Raw genomic sequence first — 18,957 nt, 5'->3', positions numbered from 1 at the left:
ATTCTTACGGAGCAACGCTGACGTATTCGCCTGGTCGGCATCGGACATGCCCGGGATCGACCGAGAAGTAATAGAACATCACCTGAATGTTAGCCCCATGAAGAAGCCGGTGCAGTAGAGGAAAAGGACGTTCACCCCAGAAAGACAGAAGAAGATAGACGAGGAAGTAGAAAAGTTACTGAAGGCCCAGTTCATCCGAGAGATCCAGTACCCGGAGTGGATATCTAACGTGGTGATGGTCCCGAAGGCAAACGGGAAGTGGAGGATCTGCATCGACTTCACCGACCTGAATAAGGCCTGCCCCAAGGATGCATACCCCCTGCCAAAGATAGACCTGCTCATCGACGCGACGGCGGGATACGAGACGCTGAGTTTCATGGATGCATACTCGGGGTACAACCAAATCAAAATGGCTGAGGCTGATGTCCCGAGAACATCCTTCATAACTGAAGGGGGGTTGTACTGCTATGAGGTCATGCCTTTCGGACTAAAGAACGCAGGGGCCACCTATCAAAGGTTGGTGAATAAAGTTTTCAAAGGACTGATCGGCAAGACCATGGAAGTGTATGTGGACGACATGCTCGTGAAAAGCCTGAAGGCGGAAAGACACATCCAAGACTTGGAAGAGGCGTTCCAAGTACTGCGACAGTACGGCATGAAGCTGAACCCGGCAAAATGTGCCTTCGGAGTAGCCTTGGGGAAGTTCCTCGGCTTCATCGTCTCGGAAAGAGGAATCGAAGCCAACCCAGTCAAAATACAAGCCATTCGGGACATGAGGTCACCCCAGAACGTAAAGCAAGTCCAGGAGCTGACGGGTCGGGTAGCCGCCCTCGGAAGATTCATGTCTCGGTCCGCAGATAGATGCCTTCCTTTCTTCAAAGCGCTGAAAGGGACCAAAAAGTTCGAGTGGACGGAGGAGTGCAAAAAATCTTTCGAACAATTGAAGGAATACTTGGCCGCACCCCCGCTGCTGACAAAGCCGAACACCGGGGATGCCTTGCAGCTGTACCTTGCTATATCGGCAGTTGCTGTAAGCGCCGTACTGACGAAAGAGGAAGGAAGGCAACAAAGGCCAATATACTACGTCAGCCGAACCCTTCTAGATGCCGAGACAAGATACCGAAAGGCGGAGAAAGTGGCGTACGCCCTCGTGACGGCGGCAAGAAAGCTGAGGCCATATTTTTCAGTCACATACGGTATGCGTACTCATCGACCAGCCCCTGAAGAAAATACTGCAGCGACCAGATATGTCCGATCGCCTGGTAAATTGGGCCATAGAGTTGGGAGAGTTCGACATCCAGTACAAGCTGAGAACCGTAATTAAATCACAGGTCCTCGCAGACTTCATAGCGGAGACGACGATCCCCGATGACCCGCAGGAATCTGCCGAGGAATGAGGAGATGAGGCTTGGACACTGTATGTGGATGGGGCTTCCAACAGCGATGCAAGCGGCGCAGGAATCGTGTTGGTAAGCCCCGAGGGTTTCAAAGTAGAATACGCCCTATGGTTTGACTTCGATGCCTCCAACAACGAAGCGGAATACGAAGCGATAATAGCCAGAATTAATCTGGCTCGGGCTTTGATGGTGAAGGAACTAGTAGTGCATAGCGACTCCCAACTCGTGGTGCTGTAAGTGAATGGTGAATACGAGGCCAAAGAGCAGAGGATGGCCGAATACTTGAACACTGTGCGAGATAGGTCAGCGGCTTTCAAGGAATTTGAGGTAAAGCAGGTGTCACGAGAAGAGAATGCTAGCACGGACGCATTATCACAGCTGGCCACTTTCGACTTTCGCAGAACTTGGACGAGCGGTGTATTTCGAAGCACTACCACAGCCAAGTATCGAAAAACCCCGCGAGGTATTACCCGTAGGTGAAAACGGCCAAAGCTGGATGGACGCCATAACAGAGTACCTCAAGGAGGGAAAGCTCCCAGAGAATAGGGACGAAGCAAGAAAAGTAAGAATGAGGTCAATGCGCTTCTTCCTGAAGGATGACACGCTATACAAGATAGGGTTCACCTCACCATACCTCAAGTGCCTGGATTCTTCCGACGGCGAGTACGCGCTCCGGGAAGTGCATGAAGGGATATGTGGCCAACACCTTGGAGCCCGGGCCCTGGCGCACAAAGTACTACGGCAGGGCCTGTACTGGCCGACAATGAGAAAGGACGCAGAATCACTGGTCAGGAAATGTGTCAAGTGCCAGATGTTCGCCCCCGTGCCTAGGCTACATTCTACCGAGCTCTCGTCCTTATCTAGCCCAGTACCGTTCGCCATGTGGGGGATGGACATCTTAGGCCCGTTCCCCCTGGCCACGAGACAAAGGAAGTTTGTCGTGGTGGCAGTCGACTACTTCACGAAGTGGGCGGAAGCCGAAGCCCTAGCGACGATAACCGAAAAGAACGTAAGGGACTTCTTCCAAAGGGCGGTAGTATACAGATTTGGAATCCCCCAGGTTGTGGTTACGGACAATGGAACTCAGTTTGCCAATCCAACCTTCGACGCGTTCTGTGAAGCCCTCGGCATCAACCACAGGAAAACCTCCGTCGGGTATCCATCGACCAACGGGCAAACAGAAGTAACCAACCGTACGTTACTCCAAGGGATAAAAAAGAGGCTAGATGATGCCAAAGGACTATGGGCAGACGAGTTGCACCACATTCTCTGGGCTTACCGCACTACTGAGAGGTTAGCCACCGGAGAAACACCCTTCATGTTAACATACGGCACCGAAGCTGTACTCCCAGTAGAGATAGGGGCTATTACCCATCGGATTCGGTACTACAACGAAGACGAAAACGACGGAGGGCTCCGGGCGAATCTAGACCTCTTGGCAGAAACCAGAGAAGCTTTCCAAGAAAGGATCGCCGCCTACCAGCGGAGGGTCGCTAGGCACTACAACGCCAAAGTTCGGAAGAACGAGTTCAGGCAGGGCGACCTTGTCCTGAGAAGGGCGGAAGTGTCGGACCCAAGACATCAAGGGAAGCTAGATCCAAACTGGGAAGGTCCCTACAGAGTCTCGAGGGTAATACGACCAGGGTCCTATCACCTAGAGACTACAGGGGGGAGTAAGGGTACCCCGATCGTGGAACTCCCATAATTTAAGAAAATTCCACCAGTAGTGAAGGGGCGGGCACACACTCTTGCCATCTGTAAATTTTTTCGTCTGTAGTTCTTTGCAATTATTGCCCTTTTGAACCTTTAAGTTGTAATTCATATTAAAATCAGCAAGATTTTATCCATGGATAATACGAGAGCTGGTTTACGGCAATTGAGATTCTCCAGGCTGACAACCTTTAACCCTGCTGATCGAATGACTGAAGGTCCACACCTCGGTCGAGGCACAAACAAGGCTGGGATGACTTCGCCGAGTCCCCCCCTTCGGTTGGAAGTTCGGCCAAAGCCGAACGGACCTGACCGAGGGTCCCTCCTTCGGTTGGGAGTTTGGCAAAAGCCGAACGAACCTGAGACCTGACTCGGGGTCGAAGGAACTTACCAAACAGACCCTTCGGCTGGAGCCGAGGGTACACTTGGTGAATTGCTTGGTGATTGTCTGACTATCGAAGGGTCGACCTTCGGCTGAAGACCTAGCATCTAATAGACCCTTCGGCTGGAGCCGAGGGTACACTTGGTGAATTATTGTCTGACTATCGAAGGGTCGACCTTCGGCGAAGACCTAGCATCTAACAGACCCTTCGGCTGGAGCCGAGGGTACACACTTACGAGTTGCTTGGTGATTCCATCGAAGGGTCCACCTTCGGCCAAGTCCCAGATCCATGCGTCTGACAAACCCTTCGGCTGGAGCCGAGAGGGAAAACACTTGGAAAAAATTGCTAGTGATTGCAGGGTCGGCCTTCGTCTGACTTACAAACAGGTCGGCCCTCGGCCAAGTCTCGGGGCCATGCGCCTAAGAAGGTCAACTAGGGTTTCGGCTCTTTGCACCTATTTACGAATAAAAGGCAACATTAAAGGGACAGAAGAGATGGAAAAAGACATGCATTCATAAAGCCCGAAGGCAAGGATTACATTAAGAGCCCGAAGGCTAATTACATAGGGCTAATGCCAGAAGCCACAAAAGGCCCGAAGGCTGGTTACATAACAAGGGGGTGGTCTGTGCTGAGGCCCGAGGTGACCTCAAGAAGCGTCCGTCGGGTTCGCGGCCTCGTCTTCGGCTGGGAGAGCCTCCTGGTCCGAACCTCCACGGCCAGGGGTCGGAGGGACTTCCCTATGCAGCTGGACCTCGCCTTCCTCGCTGCAGCCCCCACCGTCGGCGTCGGCGTCGGCAACCTCGGTGGCCGATGGAACCGCCTCCACATCGTCGTCCTCGAAGATGAGGCCGCTGTCTTCGAAGGAGACCCCGGGGTAGCGGCCGAGGACCCAATCTCTGACCTCGGTAGCGCCCATTGTGTACCCCGGGGCGATGGCGTTCTTGATCTCCTCCCTGAAGGCCTCGGAGGACCGATACTTCTCGACCCCTCGGGCCTCGGCTTCCTGAATACGTGCCCTCACCTGTGACTTCAGCTCCGAGAGCTTCCGATCGCACTCTCGGCGCTCGAAGGCTAGGTCCCTCTCCAGGTGCTCCACCTTCTCGAGGAGGATGGTGCGCTCGTTGTCTAGGGAGACCTTCTCCCTCTCGCTGACTTCAAGCTCTCGACACATGGCCTCGGCTCGAGCCGCCAGCTGACCCATCTGATTCTGAGCCTGCACGGAGCACCGAAGGTCAGAATGCAAAAAAAAAAATAATACAAGTAAAAAAAGGCAGGGGGACCGAAGCCTACCCCCGCCATGTAGATGCATGCGGAGGTGATCAGTGCCGCCGTCCCTTGCTTCTGGGCTTCGGTGGCATCTCGGGGAAGACTCCCCTTCATCACCAACTCTCTGGCAACCCGTCCGACGGCCAGAGTGTCGTCTTCCTTCACCGACCATTGTGGGACGAACCCCACCTCAGCCCTCGTCGACGAGACCTTCGGGCCTCGGGAGGCAGCGGCGGATGAAGGGTCTTAAGCAGGTCCGTCTCTGCCAGGAGCAGCAAGGGCTTGGACAGCCTCGGCAGTCGACCCCTCTACCCTGGGCCTCTTCTTCGGGGTCTCGGAGGACGGTCCCGTCTTTTCCTTCCTCTTAGACTTCGGCTGTTGGGGGGCATCACGTGCCTTGGCCTCCTTGATCTTTGCCTGTCTTGCCGCGGCGGCGGCCTTAGCCTCGACTCTGGTAACTTGCACTGCAAGAAGAAGCAAGGGTATTAGCATGAAGAACCGACACTCGAAGGAAGCAGATGGGGCTAGCCTAACTCACCCGGGCTAAGCCCGAACTTGAAGAGGATGGCGTCGGACTTGAGGCAGTCGGCCTCGACTGGAGAACAGCCTTCTTGCCGCCTCGCCATTGCCAACGACTCCGCGTCTGCCCCGAATAGGGCAGGGGCGGAGTTCACATCCCTAAGGTCCGGGATGTCCCAGACCGTGCCGAAGGGCACCCCCTCGGTCGACTTCACGAAGAAATACTTTTCCTTCCATCCGTGGATGGAAGTCGGGTAACCCTTCAGGAGCCGAAGGTCCTTTCGGGGGCAAAAGTAATACCAACCCGTAAGTCCCTTGCAGGCCTGAAGAAGGAAGCAGTTAATGAAAAGTTGAAGGGAGAGGGGCCTCTTGTGCCGAACGAAGAAGATGACGAAGCTTAACGCTTGTCACCACCCGTTCGGCGTTAGCTGGGTCGGGCTTACCCCATAGTGCCGAAACACCTTGGTAAAGAAGGGGTGGAGGGGCAGCCGAAGACTTGCCTTGAAGGCCTCCTTGTATAGGCACAGCTCCTCGGGGTTCCGATAGCTGGCTCGGTCAGAAGGTCTGGGCAGACGGAGCTCGAAAGCATCCGAAACGCCGAAGGAGGCCCTTCGCTCCTCCAGTTCTGGTTCGTCCATCGTGGAGACAATCTTGAAGGCCTCAACTTCCAGGGGCTCCTGGGTCTGGGCTCGGGCGTCGAGCACCCTCTTCCTGAACTCCTCGCCGTTGGAGCCACCCATGGACCCCGACGGTGAGGCCGAGGACGATGAGTCGCGGGAGGAGGGAGAGTCGGTGGAGTCCGAGGACATCCCTTGGACTTCCCCAGGACTCCTATACCTACGTTTTGGCCTTGACCTCTCGCGGGACGATGGGCTGTAGCCCGACGAGGAAGACATCACTTACTTGCGGTGTCGCTAAACTAAAGGAGGACGAAGACGAGGGCTAGAAGGGAGTCCGAGGCCGAAGGTGAGCTCTCTGAGGGGAAAAAGAAAGGTTGCCCCACAAATGGCCCCCCACACTATATAGATGGGGGAAGGGCGTACGACTTCCCGAGCATTAATGGCACCGCCACGTCAGGGTACGAAGCCTCGAGGTTCGCGCCCGAACGGACCTAGCAGACGGTCTCATCTTCGGTTGGGAGTTCGGCCAAAGCCGAACGGACCTGACCGAGGGTCCCACCTTCGGTTGGGAGTTCAGCCAAAGCCGAACGGACCTGACCGAGGGTCACTCATTCGGCAGGGGGCTCGGTAAAGCCGAACGGACCTGACCGAGGGTCCCACCTTCGGTTGGGAGTTCGGCCAAAGCCGAACGGACCTGACCGAGGGTCCCACCATCGGTTGGGAGTTCGGCCAAAGCCGAACGGACTTGACCGAGGGTCCCTCCTTTGGCAGGGGCTCGGTAAAGCCGAACGGACCTGACCGAGGGTCCCACCTTCGGTTGGGAGTTCGGCCAAAGCCGAACGGACCTGACCGATGGTCTCTCCTTCGGTTGGGAGTTCGGCCAAAGCCGAACGGACCTGACCGAGGGTCCCTTCTTCGGTTGGGAGTTCGACCAAAGCCGAACGGACCTGACCGAGGGTCCCTCCATCGGTTGGGAGTTCGGCCAAAGCCGAACAGACCTGACCGAGGGTCCCTCCTTCGGTTGGGAGTTCGGCCAAAGCCGAACGGACCTGACCGAGGGTCCCTCCTTCGGTTGGGAGTTCGGCCAAAGGCGAACGGACTTGACCGAGGGTCCCTCCTTCGGTTGGGAGTTCGGCCAAAGGCGAACGGACCTGACCGAGGGTCCCTCCTTCGGTTGGGAGTTCAGCCAAAGCCGAACGGACCTGACCGAGGGTCCTTCTTTCCGGTTGGGAGTTTGGCCGAAGCCGAACGAACCTGACCGAGGGTCCCTCCTTCGGCAGGGGGCTCCGTAAGGCCGATCCGAAGCGACCGAAGACCTTTCTCGCGGTCGACCCCAAGCCTCGGTCACTGGTAATGTCAAGGCCGAAGGAACAAGGCAACCAAAGAAGAAGATGTTGGTTACTCCCACAGGAAGAAGCTCCTAGTGGAAGTAAGGGGGCTCCTGATATAGCCAAAATAACCTCTCGGTGGGGGCAATGACACGTGTCGCCTATGAGACACGTGTCCTTCGCCAGACGAAGGTTCCGAGAGACCACTCACGCTCAATCACCGAGGCACGCTCGCAAAATCACGAGGGATCACGTCGTCTGCATGAGGGGAATATTCCCCCAGAAGGTTGGACGTATTCGAGTGGGACTCTAAGAGGGAAGAAGGGGGAAAACCCTAAACCCTAAGAGATATATAAGAAGGCATGGAAGAAAGGGGAAAGTAGGTTCTGATACCCTCACCATTACTCCCTTATTGAACTGTGCGGCCGACCCTGACTTGAGCGTCGGAGGACTAACCCCGGACAAATCTCCGGGCCTCCGTCGTCTGTGTTTGTGTAGGTTCGACTAGTGGGGTATTTTTGGCAGCAACAAGATCAAACCACCTAAAAATGGGACTGTGATGAGGACCTGATGCCCTTTAATTGAGACTCTTAGACAAAATCAATTTCCAGTCGCTGTCTCTAGAAATCGTAATTGATTTTGTATCTACTGGTCTATTGTTGGCTCTTTAAATTCTGGTTAGATTTTTTTTTAGCTAACTTGATGTGGACAGATCGTTGGATAAGCTTATGCAATTCAGTTGTAGTTAGGGTTATCGCTTTGATTGAAGTTCTTTCTTCTGTCTTCTTGGCTGCAGAATCGGGAGTATATCTCATAGAATCAAGCATGTTTAATTCTATAAACTTTGTAGGTCTCTGAGATGAATGCCCAGTATTTCCCTCCAAAGGAAGATGTGATCTTGCAGAATGAAGACAAACTTTTTATTTAACTACTTAACTTCTCTTATGCTATGCTATTATTGTGTTTCTCTCTCTCTCTCTCTCTCTCTCTCTCTATATATATATATATATATGCCTCCCTCTCTCTCCACGATTTTATATACGGAGGAAGCTGTTATTCAGCTTCCCTAGCCTCTGGTTGCATGATCTCTCTTCTTGCTAGCGCCATTGGTTTATGGGCTCTTATTCTCTCTCTTGACTTTTCTGATTTTGAGAACGAATTTCATACATCCCTTTTAAACTAAACCCAGAAAAAATTCTGGTTCACCTCCATTTTCGTGTTCAATCTCGCTGATTTCTGATGCATACCTGTTAAGTTTTGAACAGTTGCATGCCAATATTTGACAATATTTATTTAGTTGCTAAATAGTTCTCTCATTTTGGTGTAAAGACTTATTATAATACTTATAGGAGGAAGACAGGTTTGATTGCTTTACTTGATGTCGATGGAACACTTACAGCTCTAAGAAAGGTATGATTTCTTATTTTTGTTCCCTTTGTAAGCAATCATGTGACTTGATCCAAATGATATTGCATTTTAATTTGTTTAGTGTTCTTTTTAGTTTACCCCCTCCAACCATTTTGAGTTTAATTAGAATTAAGTATGAGCTATACGCTGATCTTTGAATTTTTATGAGGGATCAAAACTACATATGATCTGTCTTTTTTGTGTTCATGAACACGCCTGAAGTTCAACCCCTTTCTTGGCTTGTACAGGCTAATTTGGAATTAATAATTGACTTGGGATGGTAAATCAAACAGATGGAAAAATTGAATGGTTTTTTTATTGGTGTTAGTTGGCTAATAAAGGCAGAAAAGATAGTTTGAGTCACTAGCTTAGACATCACCCATTAAAAGGGTACAAAACCGCAATCTTTTCACAACTGTTTTTTGCTACCTCATCACCTGGATTAGGCTAAGCTGTGTTTAATTGACTTGGGAGCAAGGATTAAAGTATCGGTATCGGCCACCGTGTCGGTCGGTTAAATTTAAGATATGTATCGGAAGGTATCGTATCGTATCGGAGATATGCTAAGATATGCTAAAGATCAAGGATTAACGTATCAGTATTGATCATCGTATCGATTGACTAAATTTAAGATAAATATCGGAGGGATATCGTATCGTATCGGATTGGAGATATTTTAAACCATGCTTGGGAGAAGGGTGTTGATAGCACATTGCCCATCTTTCTCTTATTATTTCTTATTTTTTTCTATGTCTTGGTACCCTTTCTATCTTTTTTCTTTAATTTAATTTCTTTAATTCTAAACACAATCCCTTTCCCGAAACCCTCTTCCCCCTTCGTGCTCCTAAACTCTATCTCTCACATTCTCTTTCATCCCATCCTCTTTCTCTCTCTCTCCTTCGGCAGACCTAGCACTCCCATCTTGCTCTTGTTGAACCCAGCACTCCCTCTAAGAGTTGATCATCTTTCTATTCATCTTCTTCTCCGTTTGAATCTGAAGCTCAACGATGGGGAAAAAAAATAAAGCCTGTTTGCACTTCTTCTCCGTCTGAATCTGAAGCCCAATGATGGAAGGGACTCCTTTGCGGCAACCAATATCATCACAAGCACTCTGTTCATGGTGAGTCTCTTCCTCTACAGCAACCAAGATTATTACAAGAGAATGATGTAAGTATACTTTCCACCCATCACTGATTTTCCATAGTTACTAATGTTAAATTGCAGTTTTTTTTTCTTTTTTTTAATGGATTTAGAGCACTTTTCTCCTAGCATGAAGGAGTGATTCTGTTGACATAGAAATGCCTTCAATGGATTAGGTTCGTGTTTTCCTTCATTTATTCTGAGGCATTTGGTTTCTGAATTTTTTCTTTTTTCTTCATGTATTTTGATATGGTGAATATTGGTTCCCTCTCTCTTCTGTTAATTTTTTATTCTGTTTTTCTGTTTATATTCTTTCAGATCAGAGAACTCTAGGACAAGTCAGATTTCCAGTTCTTAATCTCTATATTTGATTCTCTCTTTCATAAACATGATCTGCAAGTTAGTTTATACATACATCTATATGTTTTGTAACATAATTATATTCCAGATTTGTTTCGAAGTTTCAATATCGATTTTCTCAATTTTTATTAAAAATCCTGGTTAAAATCTGCTTTATTATTATCAGTTAATAGCATCTCTGTTTTCCTTAAATTATGCTCTCCATTTAAAAAGAGAGCAATTCCCAATTAACTAACAACTATTGATGAAGAGTAATGTTGTGGATGGATGGCTCATGCTATAGTTGTCTCTATACAACATTAAAAATTGGGATCAAGTACTTAGTGCTAGCCACGACATGTTTGTTGGAATTCATGCTTTAGGTGTATTAATAGTGGAACAACAAGGAAATCCGAGTTCTAACCACATAACAGAATTTTTCAGTGTAACACCTTCAGTGAACAAAACAGTGACAGACCTTATATGCATGTCCATGCATTTCCTTGTCAATGCATTTAATTTTGGGTTGTATATTTTGCAGGCTATTACAGGACAATAACATATCAGAACCAACTCCAGTAAAACTAGGGAGGCTCTTACAACTTCAGACACTAGATCTTTCAAATAATTTCTTCACTGGTGAAGTTCCATCTTCATTGGGCCGCTTGCAAAAACTCCAATACTTGTAAGTAGGAAAATTGGTGAGCAATCCCTTTCTTTTCTTTTTTTCCTAATTTTGAAATTTTTTAGTTTTTATCTGATCAGGAATTTGCATTTTGAGATATTTCTGTGTGAATCTAATCATGAGCTTTGAATAGGCTCAGGAGGCTTAACAATAACAGTCTAAGATACCAATTTTCCTATTTTGGAGGAGAACTTACTTTTAATTATGTTTCCTATTTTTAAGGAATCTACCAAAAGGAAGCTCTTGGTATTATTTTGGGAAGGGCATTCTCAGGAGATCTTGTTATTAGGAGTTGATACTCTCTTGCTTATTTATAGGAGATTATATAATTGTGGAACAAAAGTTGGAATTGCCAACATGGATAGCACATTGCCCATGAATTTAGAGTTGCTACACTCACTCTCTCTCTCTCTCTCTCTCTCTCTCACACACACACACACTAGTTTCTAAATAAACTAAATAATAGTTTCATTATTTGGTAAAAATATCAGTTTATTTATTAAAATCTCACACCCTCCGTTGACATTTAATAGTTATCAGTTTCCTTTGCTCGTAGCAAATTTAATATGAATTATCAATAGTCATTGGTTGCCTCTCTCTCTCTCTCTCTCTCTCTCTCTCACTAACATAAGACCACACGTGTGAGAGCACCTGACCCACTTCCTACCATTACAAGGGTGAAGAGGGGCATATTTGGAAGCAAAAGGGACATATGTTTTTTTTTTTTTTTTTTTTATAATTAATTAATTTTTGGCAACCATTAAGTAAGGGTTTTCCAAATAAGTCATTGGACTTTTGTGTCTTTTTCTGTTCACAAAAAACTTCCTTACGTTTTTTGAAGGGGAGCAATAAGTCAAGGGGAATACAAATATTCTTAATTTTGGATATGTATGAGTGCAAGTTTGAAAATATTGAAATCTTAACATTATTTTTCTCTGATTCTTCACAATATAATTTTCATTTCTTTGAAAATTTTGGCAGAATAGACTTTTAAGGCACTGAAACTTTGGAAATTAAAAATAAATTGCCAATTGTGGGAATTTTTTTTATTTTTTATTATTGTCTTTTAAACCTAGGAATATGAAAAAAAAAAAAAATAATAGTCTCATTGTGATCAGTGTTAGCTCAGTATTGTAGAAATGTCAAGCAGTAGTACTATTGCCACCATATTATGATAGAGCAACTATTAGTGAATTTGTGATCCTTTTATTCTACTTGTATCCTATTATTTATTGACTTCTGAGGTTTAAATGTATACTCAAGCTTCATTTCAAGTTACTTGGATTTCCTTCATACTCTCCAGGGCTTCTACCCGATATTTTTTCCAACATCATTTTAGATTTTCTATTCTTATGGGATATCCCCTAGTGGGGATTGAAAAAAGAAGAAATTTCTGAAGTCCCTTAAACTCCTCAGAAGAAACTATCATTTTATCACCGTCAGCCCGGGAGAAAAGAAGTAACAAAACTATGTGAGTCTTATTTTGTACAATGGATAGATTTTACTTAATTGTCATGTTTTGCTTCTTTAATATCTTGTTTATCCTTATGGTTGGATTGATGTGGTCAGGCAAGAGGTCATGTACCAGAGACTTGTGAAACTTGTTTTGCTGGATCCATTCAGAGCTGGGCATGTCTTCGATTTTCTCTTACCTCATTTCCATTGTTTAGAAAATGTCCTATAACTTTTATTTTGATATAATGAGTTCTTTGTTGATATATGTAATGTATAACATGACCTTCATTTGTGAAGTTATTTACATCCTCTAAATTATTTTGCATTTTGTAGTTTTTTTTATTAAATGGATTTTGATAACACATGAAACCATATTTACTATTTTTCTTACATTTCCGAAGGCAAGAAAATTTTCTTTCTGTTCTTGTTATCATGATTGTAGAAACCCAAACCCAATGGTTTTATTTGCACTTTTGGGCTTCCATTGGGTGTTTTTCACCCAAGGATTGGGGCTTAGAAGTTTTGTCCTTCCCACTTAAATCATCTTTGACATGCTTGTTCAATCTATCACCGGCAATGATAAAGTTATGCAAAGTTATTGCTGAAATGGCAGCCAACTCTGTTATCATATGCTGTCCCCCTTTTTTTTTTCTTTTTGGTTACCGTAGCTAACAAGTTTTTTGAGTTATAAAATAAATGTTAATATTAGTTGAAAATTTTCCATTTTATTTACATTTCAAAAGTTCACATATTTTTAATCCAACCAGATGGAGCCTTGATGAATCGCCAATAATTTCTCTCATGATTTTCTTATACTTGATTACAATTACTTCTTCTCTTCCTTCAATGGAAAAAATCCAAATTATGGTGGAATGGAAATCACCAAAATTCTTTGAGAAAATAGCATAATAACCTCTATGGTTTCCATCAAATTTGAACATGTTACGTTTTCTTATTATCTCATCTACCATCTTATTTCTTAGTGTCCCATAATATTTTCAAGCTGAATGAGTTGTTGACAGATGGGTCTTGGTAAGAATCTGCTACTTTCAAGCTGATACATCGCAAATTTGAGGTGATTTCCCTCCAGATTAGCTCCTTTATACGTACATTCACAACTTCCATGTTAGCTCTATTCACGTTCTGGGATTTATTGACTATGAAATATTATGTTTCAGTTTCATTTTCTTCCTTTCTCTTTGGTCATGACTTTATAATTAAAATATGGATCTTTAGCTCAATTGGTAGAGCACTTGTGGCGTGGGAAATGATTCAATACCTTAAGAGGATGGTGGCTCGAATCCACCAAGTCCCTATCTATATTTCATTTTAACCTAATGGTAATGTCATAGAAATATTTGGGTTTTATACTGGAATAAGATGACAGTTTTTTAAATGAATTTTGTAAGAGAGAAGTAGTTATGTCTTTTTGTAATGTTGGACCACGTAAGCTCAACGATTGGACAAGTTAGAGACTTGATTAAAGTGACAAATTTTACTTGAAATAATATTGACTTTGTGTCGAGTTATCCATTTGCCCTCACCCATGTAAAACAAATCCATGTAAATCATTTGTTCTCTCTCTCTCTCTCTCTCCAAAATAGCATTTAACCATTGACTGTTGAAAATAAAATCCGTATGAGATTGGTGACTACAGGAAATAAATGAAAATGCGATGACCATGTATTTTTTTAGTGTATAAAAATGTTTTGCCACATGTACATGTGCACGTGTTTTTTTTTACTAGTATATGTGTGTGTGTGTGTGTGTGTGTGTGTGTGTTTCAAAATACATACCTTATCTATGTGTATATGGGACTATATTATACATGCATTAGTGCATATATATCTTATGTCACACCCCGCCTCTTCTAGGCCAAGGTATGCGGCACTGGATACCCATATCCAGTCAGCTTAATCCTCCAGGATCACAGATACAATACCCCAATCCGTAAATGCCACCAAAATCACAACTAAAATCAGAGTACGCATATAAGATTTCTAAACTTTACTCTACTACTGGTGATTTACTAAATGATAATTACAATATACCAACATGGTGTCATATAGACACAAGCCTCACCATTGCCACCAAAGCCCCAAGCATGCCTCAGCACTGGTTCCATCATCTAAAAAGGGTGTAACAAATGGAGTGAGCTTCCACGAAGTCCAGTGAGAGGTAACACACACAAGCAATCATGACAATCCAAAAAATACAATAATTAAATATCCACGCCCAATCACATCAATATGAATGCAATAACATGATCCATTTATTATTAAACAATCCTAAATATCAAATTCTAGGTCCAGAGTGTGATCAAACTTGAGAATGCAGTACCGAAATGACCCACAACCTCGGCCATGCTACACCCACGAGCATGACCATACACTCTCTTAGTTTATGGGTAGTAGTGCCGGAATCTCCCACAACCTTGGTAACGGAATGGTCCACAACCTCGGACATGCTGCACCTAGATTATTGTCCTAGCCCAATATAATCTAGTATGATTCATTTCACATCACAATTACAAGGTGATCATACTTGGGAATGCAGTACCGGAATCTCCCACAACTTTGGTCATGCTGCACCCACAAGCATGACCACATATGGTCTCAGTTTATAGGCATGCAATACCAGAATCTCAGTAACGGAAATCTCCCACAACCGCGGGCAAGCTGTGCCCCGGGTTATTTTTCCTAGCCCAATGCATTCTAATATGCCACAACACATTTTAATTACACTCACACACACTTCTTGGGAATGCAGTGCCTTCGGCACTAACCGTTGGCCACCCTACACCTCAGTCTCCACATATCCACACACACACTCACCCTAAGCATGTAGTACCGTCGGCACCCATCGTTGGCCACTCTCCACCCTAGTCACATACGTTTACATACACACACACACACTCACCCTGAGTATCCAGTGCCTCGGCACCAACCGTTGGCCACCATGCACCCCAGTCACACACATACACACTCACACACATACCCTGAGTATGCAGTGTCGTTAGCACCAACTGTTGGCCACCCTGCACCCCAGTCACACACACACACATGCACAACCATAATCCACATTCTCATGCCACATCGACACTTTCCACAAGGAATAAGATAATAATATGCAAAATGATATGATTCACCCACATATGCGATATGATACAAGCATTCCATAAAAGCATACAAAATCCCCTCACCTTGAGTTCTAGATGGTGGTAGATAATTAATGGTTTCGTGTTGTGTGCTCCCATCACTTCTCAGTTCCACTCTTAGGATACATAGTGTTTTTAAGTCATTCGGTTATCCATAGAGGAGTGGGACACTAGGACCCGTGTCCCAATAAAAAGGATTAAAAATCAACCTTAAAATGGTTCACTGGTGGACAAATCCGAAAGAGATGCAAATCCTATAATATTTTCACCGGTGGGATGGTCACTGCCTTCACCGACTGGCCAGTGACCATCAAGCGGTGAAGTTGAAATGGGGGTTTCCTTGCCCAGATCAACCCCATAGGCCTTTTGGCCCCTTTGTCTGATCGTGTGTGTGTGTGTGGTTTTGAGTGTAGTGCCATTTTCAACTCCATTTCTCCCTCTTTTGTATAGTTTACAACTTAGGTTTTGTGATTTTAGGGTGGGTTTGCATGCAGGATATACACACACACATCACCTAGCTTGAGTTTAGTGTAATTGGTGGGTTAATTTACATAGAGTCATAAGACAGACTCAAATCCCTATTTTTCAAGTCTAGGTTAACCTAAATTGGGGAATATCGGTTGGGGGTTCATGTAGTGCCCATCAATTGCCTATGTGATCACTCAAATCCATTATTCATAAGTTTAATTTCATTTTCCCTAACCTAATTTTGGGCTTGGGATAACTAGTTGTAGAGGACTTGGCAAATTCCCAAATCCTACGGTTTTGGGATGCCAAATTTGGGGCTTTTCATGTAAGATGTCTTCACACTCAATAGTGAATGATTAACTTGCTTGATTATGTCCCCCAAACCAAAATACCCCATTCAATTTGAAGATTTGATAGATGGGTGAGGGAATTTCGGTTAGGGTTTGGTTACCAATTTGAGGATTTTACAATGGATGAGTTATGATCTTAAATTGAACCTTTACTCTTGCTTAGGCAAGTCTCCCACACAAAATCCCCCTCCCAATTTGTAGTATAGGTAAGTATGGAGGTGAAATTCGGTTTGGGGTTCCCACTGGGTTTAATGGAGAGTAGAAAATGAGGGAGAAAGAAGAATACTTGTGTGTGTGTGAAGAGGGTAGAGAAGATAGTCTTACCTTAGTGGATAGGAACCCCAAGCCCTTCCTTCCTCCTCCCTTGCCTTCCTTTCCTTTCTCCTTCATCTTCTCTAATGTTTTTGGTAAGGAGAAATGAAGGAGAAGAGTCGTAAACTTATGAAATGCTAGGTATGTTGGTGATTAAGCTATTAATAAAAGCTTGAAAATAAATGCATAACTTATAGTTCACACATAGGGGACAAGTTGAGTATAGAAGCCAATAATACGGATAATTCCATTAATAATAACATAATTCTTACACCCTAGGAAAGAGAAATAGATTTCAAGAGACTAGGAAGAAGAAACACAAGCCAAAACAACAACCTTTGGTTGAGATAACAGCAAGGATCTTACTCAAAGGCATTTTAGTCATACTAAATGACTGATTTTGAAGTCGAATTCACATGAAAAATGTAGACCATTGAATTATGAGACCAACGCAACTTGAATCAAGTCAATCGGACCTCGTATGCCAATGTTATTCCTGTTTGAATAAATGCAGTCTATTAGGCCCGAAACAGAGTCTTGGCTGCAACTACCGGTATGAAGCGGTAAGTACCGGTTCAACACTGTAATCAGAAAATTTATAAGAAAATGATTGAAGAGGAGAAGTGGTAAATACTTGTAGGAAGCGATAATTACCGGTTCAGTTCTGTGATTAGAAATTCATTAGACCAAGACCGACAGAAGCGAAGCGGTAACTACCGGTAGGAAGCTGTCATTACCGATAAAGGAAAAGTATGTCTTTTAAAACACATTTCTCTCCCAAATTTGATTATACTCCTCCCTAGTTTAGGATTGATAATCATCTACATAAATACCCCACTTAGGGCCTATTAAGTTAACAATCAATTGAGTATTGGTTTTCATTTTCAAAGGCTAAAGTGGGGGAAAATATTAGCACGTTGAGTTTTATCATTGAGATCATTCCAAGCAAAAAAAAAAAAAAAAAAAAAAAACTTACAAGTCTTCCATTACGATCTAGACCTATATGGAAAACATTTCATGTGCAAGTTCATGACAATTGGAGACAAGTAAGTAACATGTGATCCTAGGAAACATACTCCAAAGGGGGGTGGAGTTAAAATTTCTCGAATGGGATGATCTTTTATGCATGCATGGATTATCAAATGAATTTCTATGCATGTTTAAATTCAGTTTGGATGGTGCAAATTGGATGGAATTGATTGTGTCTTCTTAAAATAAGAAATTCCTATGGCACCAAAGATAGCCCATACACAAGTGGGACAACCATCCAAAAGGCAGCACCGTGCCACTAGATCTATTGCTGACCTATCACCACCTCCTGAGCCCAATCGGGAAGTAGTGTCCAAAACCACTGTATTGGTAGCCCCTCCTGCTCGACCTATCCTGTTTGCTCAAAATGTAGCGTCAATCATAGGCAACATGTTGCAAGGACTGCAACAGTAGTAGAATGTGATGATGCAAGGGTTGCAGCAACAACAACTAGAGTTTATGAAGGGTCTAAATGCACAGATCAACGCTGTGCTTCAGACTCAAGGGGGATAGGTTGCTCCACCACAGAAACAACCAGTACCCTATGTTGCCCTCACAGTTATTCCCCAGGCAGAGCAAATTCCTACACCTATAGCTCACCACACAGCCCATCTGGAGGTCTCTAATATGCAATCTGCTTCACAAATTGACTTGCCATTACCACAGAGGCAAATAACCCCACAAAGCCAAGCCATACTGCCTATACCTATAGACAATGTGAAGGTGATGGAAACGTTCCAAAAGTTTAAGCCTCCTTACTTTAGTGGGATTACACAGGACCCTTTGGTACCCACCAAATTGGTTGAGGGAGTGGAGAAGACATTTAAGGTGATGACCTTCACTGAAGAATAGAAATTGATGTGTGCCGACTACTAACTACAAAATGAGGCAAATGCATGGTGGAAGTCCACTGAAACCATCCTAGTGGCCCTACAGCCCAACCTCACATGGGAACACTTTAAATTGGCATTCTACAATAACTACTTCCTAGATAGTGCGAGGGAGAGGAAGGAAATAGAGTTAATGGATCTGAAACAGAGGTCCAATTATGTATTGGAATATCAACAAGAATTTGAGAAGTTATTTTTCTTTGTACCTGAGCATCTGAAGGGGGATCATGCAAAGGCCAAGAGGTTTGAGAAGGGGTTGAGACCCACCATTGGGGCTATGTTAGCTGCTCAGTACCTCCACAGCTATGCCCGAGTAGTTCAAGCTGCCAAGTCTATTGAAGACAAGCAAAGGGAGAACTATCAAGCCAAATAGGGGAGGAGGACTACAACACCTAGCAGATTTGGAAGGGGAGCATATTCTGGTGCAACTTCTAGTCAGTTTAGAATGCCAGAGGCAGGGCAAGCTCCACCACCACCTAGACCCACTACGGCACAGTCATAG

The 18,957-nt window shown here is 44.8% G+C and overlaps 1 protein-coding gene across 8 annotated transcripts; it reads left to right on the top strand.

The window, feature by feature from the left end:
- Positions 1 to 8,045: 8,045 nt before the first annotated feature.
- Positions 8,046 to 12,611, top strand: LOC122085729 (protein NSP-INTERACTING KINASE 1-like). 8 transcript variants are annotated; one of them, XR_006142209.1, is made up of 5 exons: positions 9,330 to 9,750; positions 9,855 to 9,946; positions 10,651 to 10,794; positions 12,098 to 12,265; positions 12,364 to 12,611. XR_006142209.1 is itself a non-coding variant. In XM_042654252.1 (3 exons), the coding sequence occupies exons 1-3, from the start codon at positions 9,695 to 9,697 to the stop codon at positions 12,476 to 12,478; spliced, it is 315 nt and encodes a 104-aa protein (XP_042510186.1). In that variant the 5' UTR covers positions 8,046 to 9,694; the 3' UTR covers positions 12,479 to 12,611. The 8 variants fall into 8 exon arrangements, 2 of the variants coding, with proteins under 2 accessions (XP_042510186.1, XP_042510187.1); XR_006142208.1 differs by having other exon boundaries at positions 9,341 to 9,797; positions 9,884 to 9,946; XR_006142206.1 differs by having other exon boundaries at positions 9,343 to 9,750; positions 9,884 to 9,946.
- The last annotated feature ends 6,346 nt before the right edge of the window (positions 12,612 to 18,957 follow it).

The sequence above is a fragment of the Macadamia integrifolia genome, chromosome 8 (genome assembly GCF_013358625.1).
Source record: "Macadamia integrifolia cultivar HAES 741 chromosome 8, SCU_Mint_v3, whole genome shotgun sequence".
NCBI classification, from domain to species: Eukaryota; Viridiplantae; Streptophyta; class Magnoliopsida; order Proteales; family Proteaceae; genus Macadamia; species Macadamia integrifolia.
The sequence above is the reverse complement of the archived record's forward strand: the minus strand, read 5'-3'. Positions and strand labels throughout refer to the sequence as shown.